General features: G+C 39.2%; 1 protein-coding gene across 1 annotated transcript in view; it reads left to right on the forward strand.

Moving 5' to 3' along the window:
• OSTF1 (osteoclast stimulating factor 1) overlaps positions 1-14,432 on the forward strand; it is a 61,090-nt gene extending 46,658 nt beyond the window's left edge. The window contains exons 8-10 of the mRNA XM_008142068.3: positions 3,209-3,287; positions 5,923-6,021; positions 13,914-14,432. Of these exons, the coding sequence (XP_008140290.1) occupies positions 3,209-3,287; positions 5,923-6,021; positions 13,914-13,972 (237 nt within the window). The 3' untranslated portion in view covers positions 13,973-14,432. The remainder of the gene's footprint in view (positions 1-3,208; positions 3,288-5,922; positions 6,022-13,913) is intronic.
• The last annotated feature ends 6,373 nt before the right edge of the window (positions 14,433-20,805 follow it).

The following is a 20,805-nucleotide window of genomic DNA, read 5'->3' on the forward strand; positions in this document are numbered from 1 at the left end:
TCATGCTTTATTTTGGTTACCTTTTCTATTTTATAACTTTTCTATTGCTATGTAACAAATTACCGCAAATATGGCAGTCTAAAACAACACTCATTTACCTTATATTTTCTGTAGACCAAAATGCTGAACATGACATACATGGGTTCTCTGCTCAGTTCTCATAGGTTGGAATGTAGGTATTGGCTAGAGTGGGATTCTCATATGGAGATCACATCCTTTTCCAAGCTCTTGAGGTTGCCAGGAGAATTGAGTTTCGTGTACTGGTAGTAATGTGGAACTCAGCTTTCAGAGACCACTCATCTCTATGGACAGTTCACAGCATGACTGTTTGCTTTCTTCCACAAGGCCAGTGGGAGATTGTATCTCTGACACTATACCTGTTTTTTGGGAAAGGGCACACCTGATTAGGTCAGGCCTACCCAGTATAATCTCCCTTTTGATGAACGCAACATCAACTGATGGGACACCTAATTATGGGAGTGATGTTTTATTATATTTACTGGTCTCAACCACGACTCAAAGGGAGGGAATTATACAGTGGCAGTGTGCCAGGAGCAGGAGTCTTGGCGGCAAGCTTAAAATTCTGTTTACCCCAAGCTCTTTCTTTTATTCTGATTGTTATTTTAAATAGCGTTCTTTATTTCTTGTTTCATTATTTAATATATCTCTGATGTTAATTATAGCTTTTGGAAACATTTTCTGCCCTTCACAGTACTGTATCTTTTTCCTCAGAGATTCATTTGATTTTTTTTGTTTTGGTTCTTTTTCAAATACAGACTTTCCTCAAATGCCCAGCGTCTTTGTCCCTTCAGGTTTCCGTGTACTAGTAATGAGAAGCTCTGTGTGCTTGTGGGGCTTGCTGTCTGGTGGGCTTCTCCACAGGTTTTGCTGGGTTGTCCCTTTGTGCCAGCATGAGTCGTCCCTCCCTCCTCCGCCTGTGGGACTGATCAGCTGCAACAGAAAAGTAACCTCCGGCCTCCTGTCTGGGTACATGGTAGATGGTATACCTTGGGGCAAGGAAGTCATAAAGGCAGTTGGGAGAGCGGTCTTACTGCTCAGGTTTTAGGTTTTTCAGCTAGCCCCTGGTTGTATTTCCCTGGCCTTATTGCCACCTTCTTTTGTACCGAGTGTCCATGAGCTTGGAAACTCTCTGGTTAATTTCTTGACAGGGTAATTCTAGCATCTGTACTGGGTCCTCTGGCAGCAGGGAGAGAGGCAGGTGACCTGGGGTCCTGGGGTTACTTCTCACACACACGTTCCCCCACACCCTTGTTTTCACCCCCATGCCTCATTCCTGCTCTAGTGACTCCAGGCGTCTCCAGTTCCCAGTTCGTGCCAGGTCTCTGTGGAGGGAAGGCTGCTGGCTTCCTTCTGGTGTCGTGCTCTGCAGGCCTCTGCGCTTCCACTTGGGTTCTGTCACTGCAGTTTCTGTTCCTCCATCCCATTCCACCTACCTACGTGACTCATGTCCCATCTCTTGAGTCTCCTTACCCTCTTTGGAATCTTATGTGATTTCATAACTTTCTTCTCATTTGAGGTTTACTTAGAGCAGTAATTTTCAACCACTTTGCTGCAAGAATTTTTAAAATGTGCAATACATGACTATTTAGTCAGGGGCACTGACCTCTTTTCCCTTAGATTGTCAAATAAAAAAAAAATGACCACAGACAGCACAACAGTAGCTGTCCTGTGTAAATGCCCTGTCTTGAACCATAAATATATAGGGCATACATATACTGGTCATGTTGTATAAAAAGGTTGTGTTTGTTTAGTTAATTGTTAGTACCAGAAATCCTTATATACATGTATAGGCACCTGGTTTTTTGAAAAGTCATTTTTAGCCCTAGCTGGTTTGGCTTAGTGGATAGAGCATTGGCCTGAGGACTGAAGGGTCCTGAGTTCGATTCCAGTCAAGTCAAGGGCACATGCCTGGGTTGCAGGCTCGATCCCCAGTAGGGGGCATGCAGGAGGCCGCTAATCAATGATTCTCTCTCATCATTGATGTTTCTATCTCTCTCTCCCTTTCCCTTCCTCTCTGAAATCAATAAAAATATTTTTAAAAATTTAAAAAGTCACTTTTACCCTGGTAGCTCAATTGGTTAGAGTGTCATCCTGATAGACCAAGATTGCAGGTTCAATTCTCTCTGAAATCAATAAAAATATTTAAAAATATTTAAAAAGTCACTTTTACCCTGGCCAGGTAGCTCAATTGGTTAGAGTGTCATCCTGATAGACCAAGATTGCAGGTTCAATCCTGGTCAGGGCACATACAAGAATTAACCAATGGATGCATGAATAAGTGGAATAACGAATAGATGTTTTAAAAATAAATAAATTAATTAAAAGTCACTTTGGAGTAAAAAGGATAGGTAATTAAATTAATTATTATTATTATTATTATTATTATTATTTTGTAAACCAAAGGTATACCTTTTTTTTCTTGTCGGCCTGGCAAAAAATATATTTTTGGGTGTGCCGCAGAATTGTAGTAATTAGTTTATGTGTGCCATGAGTTGAAAGAGGTTGAAAATCACTGACTTAGAGTAAGCCTAAATTCCTGTTTTCGGTCTACACTCTGTTTTTAAAATGTTACTTTCTTTTTTTTTTCCTTGTTAATTTTTAAAATTGAATTTATTGGGATGACATTGGTTAATAAAATTACATAGGTTTCCAGTGTACAGTTCTATAATACATTATCGGTACATGTATTGTGTATTCACCACCCCGTTATGCTAAGTGAAATAAGCAAGCCAGAGAAAGACAAGTACTATATGATTTCTTTTTTTTTTTTAAATCCTCACCTGAGGATATGTTTTACTGATTTTAGAGAGAGGGATAGGAAGAAAGAGAGAGAGAGAGAGAGAGAGAGAGAGAGAGAGAGATGAGAGAAACATCAATCGGTTGCCTCCCGTATGTGCCCCCACTGGGGATCAAACCCACAACCTAGGTATATGCCCTGACCAGGAATTGAACCAGCAACCTTTTGGTGCACAGGATGACGCTCCAACCAACTGAACCACACCAGCCAGGGAATCATATGATTTCACTCATGTGGAATCTACTGAAAAAAAAAAAGGAACTAACAAACAAAATAGAAACAGACTCATAGATAGTAAACAGACTGACAGCTGTCAGAGGGGATGGGGGTTATGAGGGCTGGGTGGAAAAGGTGAGGGGATTAAGCTGCTTTCTCTTTTTATCACCATAGAACAAGTTGGGAGACACAGCTTTGCATGCTGCTGCCTGGAAGGGTTATGCAGACATTGTCGAGTTGCTTCTGGCAAAAGGTAAAGTGTGCTGAGTTTACCTGGTCATTGCTTACCCTGAAAAATAGGCTACATCCAATTACACCAGTAGGAAGAATAGGAAGAGTAGGAAAAATAATAGCCTCCTTATTTTAAAACTGGGATTTTTAACCTCTACTCTGTCTGTATCACAGAGTTATTATGATAAGATGGAATTATTTTGATGATTTGTGTTTTTAGTTTTAAATTAAAACTTTCAAATTATATATATTAATTTTAGTAAGAACTTATTATACATTTCTGTAGGGTTAAAGGACCTTAGAAAAAGAAAGAGGTATTGTGTGTGTGTGTGTGTGTGTGTGTGTGTGTGTGTGTGTGAGAGAGAGAGAGAGAGAGAGAGAGAGAGAGAGAGAGAGAGAAAGAGAGAGGCGGAGGTGGGGGTGGGGGGAGGGACAGAGGAGGTCCTCTCTGAGGAATATGGGTAAAGTCTCTGAGCTCCTGTTCTCACAGGAAAGTCTTGATAGCTAAGAAAGACTGTGGCTGCAGTGTCCTGCTCTGACTGAGCAGGAGTTAGATGTATAGAGAATGAGAGAAGATCCCTGAAGTCTCTGTTTTTACTTAAGTCAGAGGGGACTGTGAAATTATGGACTGACCGTCCATTCAACCATTTGTCCCACAAATACTCATTAACCCTTACAGCGAACCCAGCATAACACCCTGGTCCAGAAGGCTATAATATAAGATGCTTGAGCCCCCAAGGCCCTGTTACATGGATGTACTATTGTTAGGGCTCCTTGGAGCAGTGTTGGCATATAGGAGAGGAGATGTTTTTGATGTATAGTATATTGATGATATAAACTCTTGGTCTAAAAGATTGGACACCACTTTAGTTGTGCTCCCCCCAAAGTTATCCCGAGAGCTGTGCTATCTGCTATGGAGCCAGTGGCCACGTGCGCACTTGAGCCCCTGAAATAAAGGCTAGCATGAATTGAGATGTGCTGTAAGTGTAAAATGAACCCCAGATTTTAAAGACTTAATGAAAAAAAAGTAAAGTATCATAATCATTTTTATAATGGTTACATGATGGAGTAATAACATTTCAGATATACTGGGTAAAATAAAGTATATTATTTAAATGAATTTCACTTTTGGAAAATGCGGCCACTGGAAAATTGAAAATTACATATATGGCTCTGATTTGTTGAAGAGGATGTGGTTGCAAAGAGAATGGTACTCTCACACATTGTAGCAGAAAGTGAAAATTGCTAAAGCCTTCCTGGGAAGCAGTCTGATAGGAGCTAGCAGAATTAAAAATGTACATATTCTTACATTTCAACACCACTTCTAGGAAACCATCCTTCAGAAATACAGACACACACACACACACACACACACACACACACCACACACACACAGATGTTCAAGGAGGTTCATGGCAGAATTGTTTGCGATCCTGAAAATTAGGAACAACAGCTAAGTGCCCCCCAGTAGAGGAGAGATTAAATAAATTTTGGCCCATCCACAAAATGGAATACTTATAAACATTTAAATAGGTTGAGTTATAAGTATGTGTGCTACTAAGGAAGTAATACCATTATAAATTAAGTTAAAAAAAATCTTGGAGTCAAAGGTATAAACTTCCAGTTATAAAATAAGTCATGGGGATGTAATACACAGCATGGTGATATAGTTAATAATACTGTATTGCATATTTGAAACTTGCTAAGAGAGTAGATCTTAAAACTTCTCATCATGTAACAAAAGTTTTTTGTAATTGAATGGTGAAGAATGTTAACTAGACATTGTGGTGATCATTTCACAATATCTATAAATACTGAATCATGTACACTTGAAACTAATATAATTTTATGCCCATTATACATCAGTTAAAAAATGAAATGACAGACCAATACATGTAGTTTGGGTTTGTGTGGAGGTACATATATGTCTGTGAATGCATTCATGCACGTGAAGGAGATAACTGAAGCCCACTTGTGAGGAATGGTTACCTGTGAAGAAGGTAGAAAATGGGGAAGGATGCATTTGTTGGGAGATAAAAAATGGAACATATGGATTTGTCAGCATACTTCTGTATTTTTGAATCTTTAATGATGATAATGTATTTATGAATGCTGATATAATTTTTAACACAATTAAGACAAGGAGAAAAGTATATAGAAGATGGGTGATGGGAATTATGAATAAATTGCCTCTAAGTTTTATTATATTACTATTTTGCTAATTTACATGAGAATATAGTTATAGACATAAAATATTAATTCCCCTCAAGCTCAACCCACATGATCTTTCCCAAAGACAGTGAACAGAAGAGGCAAAGGGTGTATTGAATTTAATCTCCAAACAATCATGCTGAGGCACATTAACTAGTGGGGTCGAACTGCTTTAGGATTTAATCAAATTCTACAGGGACTTGGAGGGAAAGGCTATATTTTGATTGTACATGATTATCACAGGTGCAGCAACAAGCTCCCTGATTAAAGATGCCAAATACACTATTACTGGTTTGAGAATGTTTTTCTGCTTTGAAAAAACTTACTTCTGAACCAGAAAAGTTCTCCAGTTAGTTTTGCCAAAAGTAATCAGTTTTGGTGGAAAGAGTATTGCTGCTGCTACAGTGTTCAAAAACATCTAATTTACGTTTCTTGTGTTGGGAAAGGTGCTAGAACAGATTTAAGAAACAATGAGAAGAAGCTGGCCCTGGACATGGCTACTAATGCTGCCTGCGCAACTCTCCTGAAAAAGAAACAGGGAACAGGTATTTTTTTAAAAATAAATCTTTATTGTTCAGATTATTACATATGTTCCTCTTTTTTCCCCCCCCATAGCTCCCCTCCACCCGGTTCCCACCCCATGTTGTTGTTGTTTTTTAAATATATTTTTATTGATTTCAGAGAGGAAGGGAGGGAGAAAGGGATAGAAACATCAATTATGCGAGAGAATCATTGATCAGTTGCCTCTTACATGCCCCACACTGGGGATTGAGCCCACAACCTGGACATGTGCTCTAACCCGGAATCGAACCGTGACCTCCTGGTTCATAGGTTGACATTCAACCCCTGAGCCACGCCAGCTGGGTGTGTATTTGGTTTTAACCCTTCTTTTCCAATGGTGCTGTCATGACTAAGATTTTTCAATTTAGTATTAGGGGAAAAAAAAATTTCTTGATAAACTCTTCAGGTGATTCTGAAGTTAGATTGTCTGTCCTTGGTCTAAATCAGAACCTCTAACACAGAAGAGTACCCTCATGCAAACAAATTTGAAGAGACAAATTAAACATACAAATTTTTGTATATTTCTTTGTTTTTTACAATCAAATTCTAATCACTTTGCTTTCCATTACAGTCCTTTTCAGAGAACCATCGTCTCCATCTCTTCTTTTCAGATATTTTTTTATGAGTGGATATCTCTAAATATTTTTTAACTTAAGCATTCAATAGCTCCATGATTATATTTTGTTTCTGTTTTAAATGAGAACCTCAATAAACTATTTTAGCCCAGCTGGTGTGGCTCAGTTGTTGAGCGTCCACCTATGAACCAGGAGATCACGGTTTGTTTCCTAGTCAGGGCACATGCCCGGGTTGTGGGTTCGATCCCCAGTGAGGGGTGTGCAGAAGGCAGCCGATCAGTGATTCTCTCTCCTCATTTGATGTTTCTACCTGTCTCCTTCTCTCCCTCCCTTCCTCTCTGAAATCAATAAAAATATATTAAAATATTTTATACTTTGTAAACATTTTGGCATTTATTTGTAGTACTGTGGGTGATTTTTAAAGATGAGGTTTAGGTATACATTCTTAAAGATAAAAATAGCTATTGATGTGGGAGAATAGGTTTGAAAAAAATGAAAGGCTTGTGTGGTTGTTTTGAAAAGATGTTAAAGAAAGGTTAAACAGCATTGCAGTCATTCCTGATTAACATTCAGAGGCCGGATGTTATTTGACTTCTCAGTACATAGCCTATTGAATGTGTCCCCCAGAATCATTCTAATGTGATTCCTGAAAGAAATGCTGGAGGACGTGCCTTGAACTCTTCTTCCTATCCTTCTCTTCTGATTCCCCTCTTCATTCATCATTAGCCTACCGGCCCCTGAGAAACCCGGAGAGGTAGGAAAAGAAAGGTAGAAGATGATTTGGTTAGAGGGAACTTCTCGTGTCTTTTTTCTCACATCTCAAGTCTTACTCTACTTTATGTTTGGCATTTTAATACCACTTTGAAGTATATAATTAATACATTTTTTTTTAAAGGAACCTATAATGGTTTTTCCAAATCTTTAGCATTTTTTTTTAAAGGAACCTATAATGGTTTTTCCAAATCTTTAGCATTGCTACTCATCATTCCAACCCTTCTTAGTGTAGCTTTAGAGGAGGGGTGGGGAATGTCTGGCCTGCAGGTCTTCTAAGGCCCACAAAATCATTGGTTTGGCCTGGCTGGTGTGGCTCAGTGGTTGAGTGTCGACCTATGAACCAGGAGGTCATGGTCCCATTCGGGGCATATGCCCGGGGTGCTGGCTCGATCCCCAGTGTGGGGCAAGCTGATCGATGATTCTCTCTCATCATTGATGTTTCTATCTCTCTCTTTTTCCCTTCCTCTCTGAAAAAATAAAAAAAAAAAAAAAAACACTAAAAAAATATGTATCATTGGTCTGGCCCTGCCAAGGCGTTAGGGGTGAGTTAATTGAATGTTTGACCAAATATAGCAGGCTAATTTTTAAGGTGATAATCTTGTATGGCCCATGAATGAATTTTTAAATATCTAAATGGCCCTGGGCAGAAAAAAAGGTTCCCCACCCTTGCTTTAGAATCTAAAGTTTAGACTGATTAATCTTGGTGGAGAACTACAATATAACTTTGGAAAAATCTTTATTATAGAGGCTAAAGTGCATTTGTTTTCATTTTAGCTTGAAGGTATTATCACTTTCAGAGTTTGTGTAATGAGCTACTGATTTCTGTTTTTATCATTTGAATTGATTTCTCATTAAGTTTTGAACCCTGGGAAAACTTATTTCTCCCTCAGGTATCCTTTTATTTATGAGAAGAGGCAATCTTACGTTGTCCTATACATATTCCATTCCTAGCAGAAGCAACAAAATAAAGTCAGTCCCCTGGTTTCCTGTTTCAGCCCATCAGAAATATCACAGTCCCCTTCTCTTCCTGGCTCACCAGGGGAGCTTCCCAGAATTATCCTCCTTACCCATTATGGGATTCCCATCACAGCCCTCCTCTGGAATCTATTGTTCCTTTTTGTCCTTTATTCCAGACGTGTGTTTGTTCCAGATCCTTTTTTTTTTTTTTTTAACTTCAGATATATAATGTCAGCTGTTAAGCAGTTTGGGGACTCATTAATTATTTAAGCCATGTGTGCTCACTAGCAGAGCAAGGCTTTCTTTAAAGTAATTGCTCCTACAGAGATGAAATAGGCTCTAGTAAGTGAGAGAGAAAGTATTTACCAGCTGAGTGGTGCTCCCCAGCTGCACTGTTGCTGGGGAGAGAGACTGTTACTTGATGTGGACCTCCTACTCCTTGCTGCCTTGGTTGGGTTAGGAAGTAGGACTCTGGCCTAATTTCCTTTCTCTGCCATTGACTTCCTGTTGCTCTGTGGGTGTCTTCAGAATGTCCTGACGGAGGAGTAAGGTTTCTTGTGAGCTGAAGGTTATCAGAAGCTCAGGCATAGTGTGAGCTTGATCATGATGGGCAAGGAAGATGCCAAATGTGCTCAGCCCCTAGAGAGCTGCACCCCGAAGCTTTGACGTGAGCAGCTGGACCGGGGAGAGGCAGGTGGCCAGCTCTCCTCTGTCTCTCACCTTTTTGAAGTCTGTAAAATAGGGCTAGAAGATGGGCACTCTTTTTCTCTGTTCACTCCAAGTGTCTTTAGCATGCCTTCCTAAGTATGTACTGATTGGATAATGGATTTGTTGAGGAGGTAATCTTGGGGCCTGGCATACAGAGCCAAGAATGGAATTTTCATATTTCGATTTTCATGTTACCTTTTTCTTTCTCTTTCTGCTTCAACTGAGGAGCAATCCAGTTAAAATTTTTTAAATTTGTATTTTGATCCTAGTTGGAATGAGAGTTTAAATATTGAGCTGTGTCACTAATTGCCAGCATGAACTCTAAGCTGGAAAAGGTATATTCTGATATCATTGTCCACTTCTTGGATTTTTTTTTATAGGAAAAAAATAATTCATTTGTTTTAATTACTATGGAGGATAACTTTAGGATATAAGGGTGGGGTAAGAGTCATATTTGAGGGTTGAGCCCTTTAATCCTTTTTCTAATAAAAAAATTGGGGTATAATTTACATTAAGTGAAGTACATAAATTCTAAGTGTACAGTGCGTACACTTATTTGCCACAACCCAGGTCCAGGTGGAAAACATTCCCCATACTCCAGAGGCCTCCCTTAGTATCCTTACTTCTCTTACCACAGATTAGCTTTGCCAGTTCTTGAACTTGATATAAATGGAATAAAGCAGTATGTACTTTTTTGTGTCTTTTCCTTAACATAACTTCTGTGATGTTTATCCATGTTATGTGTTTGTCCCTCCACCAGTTATTTATGTCTGTCTGTCTGAAGTGCTGATGCTTGATTTGGAACATGTAAGTCCAGGGCACTGAGACTGAAGAAAAATGGAAGTGAGGTAGGGGAGGTTGTGCTGCTAGGAGATACATTATCATGCTGGGCATGAACCAAGATAGGCTATGAAGAGATACAACTCATGACTTAGCATTTGTCCATATGAGAAGTTTCCAGAGAAACTGCCTCAGAGCGGTCAGTGAAAGGAAGGGAGGAAAAAGAATTTATTTGCCTGGCTCATTTCTGTCTCTTGAGTTCCTCTCAGTCTGAGTTTGCACCATGGCAGGTCATCCTTCTCTTGCTAACAGGAGAAACGAGGTTAAAACAAAGTGCAGAAATAACCATTGCAGGACAAAGAATATCTCAAATACTGCAAAATGCAGGATTGGAGTAGCAAAGTAGAAGGGAAAAGAACTTTCTGTTTGTCTCTCTGTCTTTTACTTAAAGCTGCTTTTACCAACTTAGTAGCCAGTCTCGAAGTCTGTGTGTGGGGTAGAACAAAATACATTTCTCCCAGGTCTCCAGAACTCCTCTTAGGGGAATGGAGAAGAATATAGTCAGTCTGGAGACTTGTAATAGTCTGGAAGTGAAATCATGGCAGTTTCCCTCTGTTCTGTACCCACTTGTTCTAAACATGTAAAGATTCTTTTTTTTATATATATATATTTTATTGATTTTTTACAGAGAGGAAGAGAGAGGGATAGAGAGTTAGAAACATCGATGAGAGAGAAACATCGATCAGCTGCCTCCTGCACACCCCCTACTGGGGATGTGCCCGCAACCAAGGTACATGCTCCTGACCGGAATGGAACCTGGGACCCTTGAGTCCGCAGGCCGACGCTCTATCCACTGAGCCAAACCGGTTTCGGCAAAACATGTAAAGATTCTTTAAAAAGCTACAATATCATTAACATACCTAAAATTATTAAGCTCTTAATATTATCAAATGTAATTTTCAAAATTTGCCATTTTTCTTATGCCTACTTACTTATTCTTTGCTTACTTATCTATTTATTTACTTACACTTTGTATAAGTCAGGGTCCAAATTAGGTCATTGATAGGTAACTCTCAGTTTTGTTTTGTTTTTTTTTTAAATTAGTGTTTCCTTTTCTCTTCCCCTGTTTTTAGCCTTGTAATATATTTATTAGAGACTGGGTTAGTTTATTTGAATTTCCCCACGTAGGCATTGTAAGTATGTAGTCCCGTGGTGTGCGTCACGTTCTACTGTCTTCTGCATTTTTGTCAAATGATGTTACATCCCCCCACCCCCCAAAAAATGATGTTAGATCTAGATGTTTGATTAGATTTTGGTCTAGCTATCGTAGGGGGAAAGGAAGGAATACTTCAGAAAGAAAACCATGTCCTTCCACAGAGGCATATAATATCTGGTTGTCACTCTTCCTATGATGTTAGCATCCACTGATGATCATTGTTTAGATCCATTATTTCACTAATCTGTTGCAAATGGTGATATTCTAATTCTGTCACTTTTTTTTTTTTTTTTGCCTCAGTTATTAGCCGGGAAATTCTATAAAGAAAAATTTCTCATCAGCTGTTTGGTTACCCAGAGAAATAGTTCATGTAGCAGAAGCAGATGTTAACGTAAAAAACCATTGAAACCTGTAAAGAATTTTTGTGAGTTTATTTGAGCCAAGCTATCGACATATGCCAGGAAGCAGAATCTCAATGAACTGAGATAATGCTCCGGAGAATGGCGGGTTACATCTGCATTTATACATTGCAATCAAAGGAAAGGGATGTAGGTGGGTTACATGAAATCCTTTGGTGATAGACTAGAGAGGTGGGAGAAAGCAAAGCAGGGAAACCCCTGGGATTGGATGAAAAGTAAAATGATAGACACATACTTAGGTGGGTGCAAGAACAATTACCATAACAATGAAGGAATTTGTGGTCTCTGTCCTGGAGCCCAGGCACATTAGGTTGTGCCACAAGGGGTCCAGAAAAAGGGAAGTTACAAGTTACCCAGACATTTCAAGGGTATGTTATTAAAGATGCAAAAAGACAGATAGGCTCAGTTAAGGTAACGGTGGACCTTGTCAGTGAAGATACCGGCCTAGGATGTAACTACCCACCATAACTGCTTTTAGTTAAAGTTTTCAGACCATCTTTTGTGGTTACTTTACTAGTATGTCTCTGAGTTTGCAAGACCGCCATTCAGGCCTTCCCTGAGCTTGTCAGGTTAACATGTGGCCCCTTTCGTCCACACAGAATAAAGGCTTGATTTTTACCCTTCATTTAAGAGTTTTCAAAATAAAAGTGCTGATTCCCTATCAGTCTCCAAAGGGACCAATGAATTCCCTTTGGTGTGTGCTGAAATATTTGATGTGTTTTAATCCTTTATAATTAATATCTTTATGGATAACTTTGGCTAGTGGAGGCCTCTTCAGGTTGGATCCTGAATAATTTTAAAGTGATGCTAATTTTGGTAGGATCCTTGCTTCGTGGCATGACAAATGGTTTCAGGTGCATTTTTTTTTTTTTTTTTTTTTTTTTACATTTTCTGCCCCAGACTTGAAATTAGTCTTATCTCCAATGAGTGGTAGGGATATAGTATTTAGAGACCATGATCTGGGTGCTATAACATATATTTATTGAGCTCTAACAATGTGTTTATATGTGCATTTCAATTCCTCCCCCTCCCCTCTAAATTATATCTAGTATAACCTGTTATAGAAATTTTGAAGCCGGATAACCAATGGGTCCAGGCTGCCTGTCACTACTTGAGCCAATTCACCAGAGGCAGGGTTGAATCTTATGTGAGCGTTTATTCCAATAATTTTGGCAGTATGGGAGAGCAGCAGGTCATCCACAAAAATCTGCTCTGCAACCCCCATAAGCCAGCTACTTATATTGGTTAGGGCAATATTACATGAGGAAGTAAGAATTATAGGCATGGGAAGCAGGTAATGGGGGCTGGGGTGAGACTCCATTGTTTGGGCAACAAGATTGTTAATCTTTCCATAATAGGCAATTATTTAAAAAAATATATTTTATTGATTTTTTTACAGAGAGGAAGGGAGAGGAATAGAGAGTTAGAAACATCGATCAGCTGCCTCCTGCACACCCCCTACTGGGGATGTGCCTGCAACCAAGGTACATGCCCTTGACTGGAATCGAACCTAGGACCCTTCAGTTCGCAGGCTGACACTCTATCCACTGAGCCAAACCTGAGCCAAACCGGTCAGGGCGATAATAGGCAATTCTTGAATGAGAATGGACTGCATTCCAAGGTTGACTCCCAGGTCCTAGGTTGACTGCAAGCTCTGTGGTTGACTCTGGGGTCCTGGGCATACAACTCCCAACCAGGTTAGAATGTCCTTTCTTTAATCAGAACAAGCCAGTCATGGTTAGCAGCATGATTAATATTTCTTATAACTATAGCTAGTCCCCAGTATTCTGTTCTTGCCCCTAACAATTTGAACAGACAGTTGAATAGGTGAACATTAAGGTCCCAGTCTTCCTTTTGAACCCTGTTCAAGGTTGATTTTAAATTTGATGAGGTTCAGCTCTTTCTATTTCAAAACTTATTTTTCATTTCAGTCTTTTGCTTCTGAGTATTACTTTATCAGTGTTTTTTCTACAATGAAACTGAAGCTTCTGTGTTTTCATTCTCTTTCCTTTTTCTCCCTCATTAGTTATCTTTCTATCCAGTGACCTTGCCTTCAGGTAAGGCCTCAGGTTGTTGACTGACGGAAGTCATGTGTGTGCTTGTCCTTGGGGGAGGTTGGAAGCACAGCCCTCACAGGGGAGGGACTTCTGGTGTGTTCCACGGTGGTCGTGGACCATTTTGTATGAGACAGAGTAATGGTGGTACCTTAGCACCACGTGCTTCAATTTCCGCATGCCTAAGGAACATGCAAACAAGTATATTTGTCAGCCTCTGTGGCAGCAGTTAGGCTGAAAAGCAAAAGTTGAAGAAGATCCTTGGGGAAAGAACAACCCCTGGGTCTGAGAGAAGATGACAATTTGTTGAATGTCAGGAGCTTTGTACATGAAAACAAAATCCAAGCAATATTTAATTTCTTTTTTTTTTGCTTTCTCCCTCTATTTTTTTAGATGCTGCTCGAACATTAAGCAATGCTGAGGATTATCTTGATGAAGATGACTCAGATTAATTCCTTTCTGAAGCTTTAAGAGCTAAAACTTCTGTTGCTTTTGCCATTCCAAAACCTTGTCTTTGCCAGAAGAGTGTTGGTAACTGTATTTTTGTTTTTGTTTCTTAATGTCCATATGAATATGGAACGTGGCAGTATTGCACTGTGTTTGAGTAGAACATGTAAATGAATAGTTCTCACCTTTGGTTTGCCAATAAGTTACTGGATTCTTTGCTGTATAAAGTATAAGTTTTTGTTCAACAGAATAGAACAAGAAGAGATTATTGCTATTTATCAAGTTAAAGGAATTATAAGAATTTATTTCTTTAAAAAAATCAGGATGGTTATATAAATTAAATTTCTTTACCTCAAGGATGTTTTGGATGGATTTTTCAAGGGTAGAAATGCTTATTATAATAATAAACCAAAAGACAATAGAAAATTGTCAGTTATTCTGACAAAAATAAACATTTTAAGAGACCTTTTCCTTTTGTGTGTTTTTCTGGTATAACTCTGTGCCGGTAAATAAATAAGTTTTTTATATTTAGGTAAGGACTCACTTTATTTTTTTAAATTATATTTTGTATTTGTTAGCACAGGAGAATCATGAGAGCCAAATCTACTTTCAACTTTCTTTCTTTTTAAAAAAATATTTTTTATTGATTTTTTTACAGAGAGGAAGGGAGAGGGATAGAGAGTTAGAAACATCGATCAGCTGTCTCCTGCATACCTCCTACTGGGGATGTGCCCGCAACCAAGGCACGTGCCCCTGACCGGAATCAAACCTGAGACCCTTCAGTCTGCAGGCCGATGCTCTATCCACTGAGCCAAACCGGTCTCGGCTACTTTCCACTTTCAATATCTGCTTTGATTAAAGTCAAGACAATAATCACTGAAAAGATAACTTTCTAATAAGATATATAACTTTAATGAGTATGAAATGTTCAGTTTTATCTCCAAGGTTATACTTAGTATGAAGAAACCTAGCAGCTCATTGTTTAAGGTTTGAAAGGTTAAAAAAGAAATGACTGCCTTGGCCAGGTAGCTCAGTTAGTTACAGCGTTGTCTCGATATGCAAAGGTTGCAGGTTCGATCTCTCCTCAGAAGCAACCAATGAATGCATAAATGAGTGGAACAACACAATGATGTTTCTCTCTGTCCTTTCCTCTCTCTCTAAAACCAATCAATAAATTTTTTAAAAAAGGAAATGATTTCCTTATTATGGAACATGCCATAGTTTTCTATGATGGAGTAGCCAGGAGTCATGGTATTTTTTGGCTTTCAATTTTTCACATTGGTTTTCTCATGATTCGGATTTTTTTGCTAAAACATCAAGTAACATTTTAGGGAGCCTTCTGTACTATCGAAGTGACACTTTATTTGAGCTTCTAGTTTTTATCACTACTGTGATGATATTAAAAATGACATGGCCATTGGCATTTGTCCCGATTCCAGGCACTAGGCTTAGGACTGTATTTTGCAAGAAGACTTCGATACTAATTTCAAAACACACGTTGGTGAAGAGAAGGAACTGTTTGAAGAAGGAAGTGGGTTTTCTCAGGAAACGAATAACTGCCTCTAGTCTATAAGGCTTTCCTCTGTCTGAGACTGTTTGGTTTTTCTCTCTGTGGGTGCCTTGAGAAAGGATACTCGGAGAAGCCTGTTTGAGGTCTTTAAAAAAATTACCCCAACTCAATTTCAGTAGAAAGAAATCTGTATAAGTGGTGACAGCAAAAGATAAGAAGAAAAATCTGAAATTAACAAAAAAGGATGCTTTATTCTCAAAACAAATGTTACTAAATGTGAGGTAAACATTTGCATTTCTTCATAAGCATAAATTTGAAGATACGAAATCATTGTTGAAATTATATCTGTCCTCACAGAACCTTTAAGGATTTGTTCTTTAAAAAGGGTGTTTGTACCATAACTAAAAGCTTTTGGAAATCTCTAACTTTTTGTTCCAGGACACTGTGGGCCTGGGATAATTAGGAAAGATGCCAACTAAACACTCTTAATTTTTTAACATGGGCAGAGATAATACATGCATAGATATAGATAGTTTTTATGAAAATGTTCTGTGCTTGATGTAGTTAGATTATTTATGTATTTGAGGAAAAGAATAGTGGGGACTTCGTTGTCATTGCTTTTAACGTTTTCAAACCTATGAAAATTCTAGAAAGTTGGCCAACTATAGTATTTTGGGAGAGTGGAGGGTGGACTTGGGGATTTGCACGACTTTTTGGTGAAACAGGACAATGCATTTAGCTGTGGTTGAAACTCCATGGTGAAATTTACTTTTGTTTCTTGCTTATTCAGCCTAGCTGATCTGAACTTTCTCAGAGATTGTTTCATGCTGACATCAGCAGCAAAAATCGGTTCTAGGAACTTGCCACTGCTCTGCCCCTGCAGAGGAGGGCTTTGATTTTGTCCTGGGAATGACTTTGGAGATTTCGCTGTAACCTGAGCTTTCTGACCGTCACAGTGGCCTGAACTCCTTCCCAGCCTTTCAGCCCCCTGGGCTCAGGATGGTAGTTCAGCTACCAGCCCAGTAACCTCCTGCAAAGAACATTCTTCTTTTCTTATCAGAGTTTCCCATTTTAGATTCCTTTATGGGACTGGTCTGTGGCAAGTTATTTATCGTTGGATTGCCATGCAATTACAGCTGTCAGTTTCTGTATTTTGTTAGTGAGCTCCCCAAATGGCTTCTTTTCCTTTTTCAATAGATTGGCTACTTAACCAAAGGGAAACATGGAGCAAAGCAGTGGTGACCCTATTTTTTTTTTTTTCCAATCTTGCACAACAAATTGGAAATATGCTGAAAGTGAAATCTCAGATAATTTTAGGTAGAGAAAAATATAATTTTTTTCCAGATATGTTTTCTTCACAAATGTTCTTTATTGTATAGAACTGCAGAATTACCGATATTTCTTATTGTGAGCCCTGTATTTCACATCTTCATAGATGATGATTTCTTTTCTGATAGGCTGTAGGGCCTAACATTTACATCTGATCATCACCGTTTCCCTGTTGACTTGGGTTTTGTGTTTGTTCCGTGAAATTTTATGTTGTAAATGTGTATGTAGCAGAGCAGCCATACACCGAGCAGCCAAACTTCGAAGTGTCTGACTACTGAACGTTGAGGTTTTGGTGGGAGAGGTATTGCAAAAGACTCTGCTCTGTTTTAACGGAAAATACAGCCTTGCTGAACACTTTTCTTAAGTGAAGGAAAAATTGTAGACCACAAATTTATGGTTTCTGTCTCCTTATTTTTTAAATAACAAGCCTTTACATCTGCCCCTCCCTTAAAATGACATAAAATTAAATAAAACTATCATTTATTGAATGCCTACTCTGTCAGTTCATATATTTTTTTGTGCTAGGCACTTTCGATGACATGATGTCATTTGATCTTTCCAGCAAAGGTTCACCGGGGTGGGGAACGTTAATGCCCTTATGTCTTTACAGAGAAGTTGAGGTTTGAAGAAGCTCAGTAACTGGCTCAGGGTCACAATGCTTGAAGGTGGAAGTGCAGGTGTGGCTGACTCCTGAGCCGATGTACCTGCTGCCTACTGCTACTGGCGGATGATCATCCACATGCTCAGAAAAATACGCAGAAATAGACCAGCTCCTCTTCCATCTCAATCCCTGGATGTGGCATCTAATAAATTCAGCATACCTACTAATTTAACTAAATGTGTTACTGAAGCAACTCTAAGAACTTTTTTTTTTTGAAGGATTTTCTTTTTTTCCCCCCAGAAAAATGTTGGCAAAACTTTTTGGTTCCTGGTAACCCTGCAGAAATATTTAGTGAAACAGGTTGTACCCCTCAACTTTCCAAAATTTCCATGCAAATGAAACCGAATACATATTAAAGAAAGAAAGGCTAGACTAGCAGTTCACCTTGTCTGAGTTTGCGTTGCTAAATTCAATTTTTCCCTCAGACAGTCTGAGAGCTCCTCACATATTCCCACATAACCCCGAAAATCAGTGCGCCCCTGGGAAGGGTCACAGAATGTTGTCTTACTCTAGTCTGGGAGCTCGTGGTGGACGTGGAGGTAACCTCACACTGCCATGCAGTTCTGTTGTTTTCTGCCAAAGGCCATCTGCCTGGGGTTCCCCATAGGCTCAACCTCTGCCTCACTTGCACCCTTGCCAAGTGGGGGCTGGAATGAGGCCAGATTTTGGCTGTGGCTGGAAAAGACAACTGAGGAAGTTCAAAGGTCGGAGTTAGAGAGCCCGAGAAGAACCAGAAAGGAAAGTGGAAGAAGACACAAAGTAGGAAAAGGGCTGAACAACAAAGGAGAAATGGTGACCCTTTTAAAATCACCCATAGTTCTGATGTGACATCATAAGAATGCTTCAAGAAGTGGCTAAGAGTGTATGGGCTTTGCAGGGAAACTCTGGGTTCGAGTCTGGCTCTGCTGATACTGCTGAATGACCTTGGGCAAATTGCCTAAAACACTTCGTTTCCTTAGCTCTAAAATGGGGGAAGCAGGCGTACCTACTGCCTAGAGTGAAGAGGATGAAATAAAATGAGCTATGTAAATAACTTAGAATAGTGCCGGGCAGAGTCATTGCTCAATAAATATTGGCTGTACTCATATGCCCCCATGAGGAAGTTTTCATTAAAAACAAATAAATGTGGATGTGTGAAGGATGTGTCAACAAATGTTTTTCAAAGTCACCACTATTGTGAAGAGTGAGATATTCTAAAATACTTTTCAAATGAAGGACAATGATGTTTCCTTTCAATCATTTAGGTGTGTTTAGACGTGGTAGTTTACATTTTTTCAATGTAAATGTACTTATTGAGAGTTATGGAGAAGAGGTATATAACTAGAAAAAACGTGGTTATTATTGAAATAATTCAAAGTTCAGGTGAGGAGACTGTCTCTCCCACTGTCTCCGTTTTACATCCTTGCTTTGGAGTAGTTCGATGGGCTTGACAGTCCATGGGTCTAATATTTGTTCTGGGACGATTTCAAGTTGGAAGGCTATTTGATATACCATCTTGCTCTTATATTTTTTCCAAACAGAAACAGTCCATATATTCCAATAGATAAGCTTTGCAACTTCATATGAAATTTTTTGCAACTTTCAACTATGAGATCGAAGCTTCAAGAATTTAGTTAATCATGGTCAATGAGATAGAGAATCTATGACATTTAGAAGTTAAGTATCATATAGTCTTCACTAACTTTGCACATGAAGGCGATAGAGTAAGAACTAAATGGGATATTTCCTTATTCCCCATTGCAGATGGGGAATTCCTGGGGCCACAGAAAATGTCTTTTTATACCAGGAGTAAGTCTGGTATAAAAAGGTATGAAAATAAGGCCTTCTTAGACACAAATTTCTATGAAGAATCAGCCAAAGACCAGCCATTGACTGAAACTAGAAATAGCTTCAGAGAAATCCACAGCCCTGAAAAGTTCTCAGGTAGAGAGAGTGTCACCATGACAGCCAGTGCTCAGGGGACACCTGGCCTGCAGCCCTCACTCATCATTTCTGCGCCCTGTGACACTGACCAGACCTCTTAGTCCCCTTGATGTACCCGGAATGAGGACCAGGTGATGGTGGCTCCTCATGGGAATTCAAAGTGTCATTGCTGCATCCACTTTTTAGAGAACCTGGATCAAGGACTCTTGAGAACCTCAGATTACAGCATAACCTACTGTGGTTGCTGTGTCAGTTCCTCAGTGTGTGGGAGCCCTCATCTGCAGCAGGCCACATGGAGAGCCCCTGCTCTTAATCTCAGAACTAGGGATCAGATGGTGGGTCTCAGGGTGAAAGGCCACTTGGAGGTCTTCTACTTCCACCCAGGTGAGTATGTGAAAGTGGTGTGGTATAGTGGGAGGTTTATACTTTTATTCTTTAGGTCTGCATTCATCAGTGCTGGGGGTATTGCTCTTCTATAAGTCATATGCCTTCCACCTATTTTTAATATTTTGGTCACCGCTTATAGACACTGTATGAAATTTGTAAATGCCTTTCTCTCTTAAAATTGGAAATTGTGCCTTATCTTTCTCCATTTTGCATTATTAGCAGTGGTTGCTTCTGTACTGTGGATTCATTATTTAATACCACTACTGCTACCTCAAACCAGTAAGCTTTTATTCCTCACTGGGAAATTTCAGCAAGAAAACGGTAACTGCTAATATGAGAACTGTTCCTAAATGTTCCTGAATAGTCAGATGCTACTTACTCAGTTCAGTATCTGCCCCCCTCTCCCCTTTTTTAATCAATGGAGCCTGAGGCCACAAAGTGTCTTCCTATAAGAAACACAGCAAGTTAATGACAGCCGATCACCGGAATCAGATGCAAGGGATTTGAGATAATTGCCATGGGTATTTCTTTCTAGATCAAGTTGCTGTGTGTGAGATCATTTTCACACTGTAGATATTCCTCTTTCCCCTGTCCCCCCGTTGGATTTTCCAAGTCCTTTATATTCAGCTCTCTCCACCCTCCCATTTTTTTTTTTTTCTTTACTACATTTTAGCCACACACCGGGGAACAGGGAAGGGCCTGTTCAAATCAATATACATATTTATAAATATAAATAAAAACATATATTTTTACTTTTGTCTCCTGATAAAGGTTAATATGAGAAGAAACTGAAATGCTATCCAAAATGAAACTTGAAATGATTGAGTTTATTATCCAAGTTTTGTGTCTGGGCTTCTTAGCTATCCTAGATAAAAAGGAATTGAAATTCTTGTGCCCTTATTTTTATGGTGTCTGAGTTACTACAATAAGATGACTCAATTCTGTGGAATATGTCCAATCACAGGATATAAGTGTTCATGGTACTTTCTGTTTCATCTGTCAGCAATGAACATTGTTGAATATTCAGC

This window comes from Eptesicus fuscus, chromosome 15, assembly GCF_027574615.1.
Source record: "Eptesicus fuscus isolate TK198812 chromosome 15, DD_ASM_mEF_20220401, whole genome shotgun sequence".
NCBI lineage: Eukaryota > Metazoa > Chordata > Mammalia > Chiroptera > Vespertilionidae > Eptesicus > Eptesicus fuscus.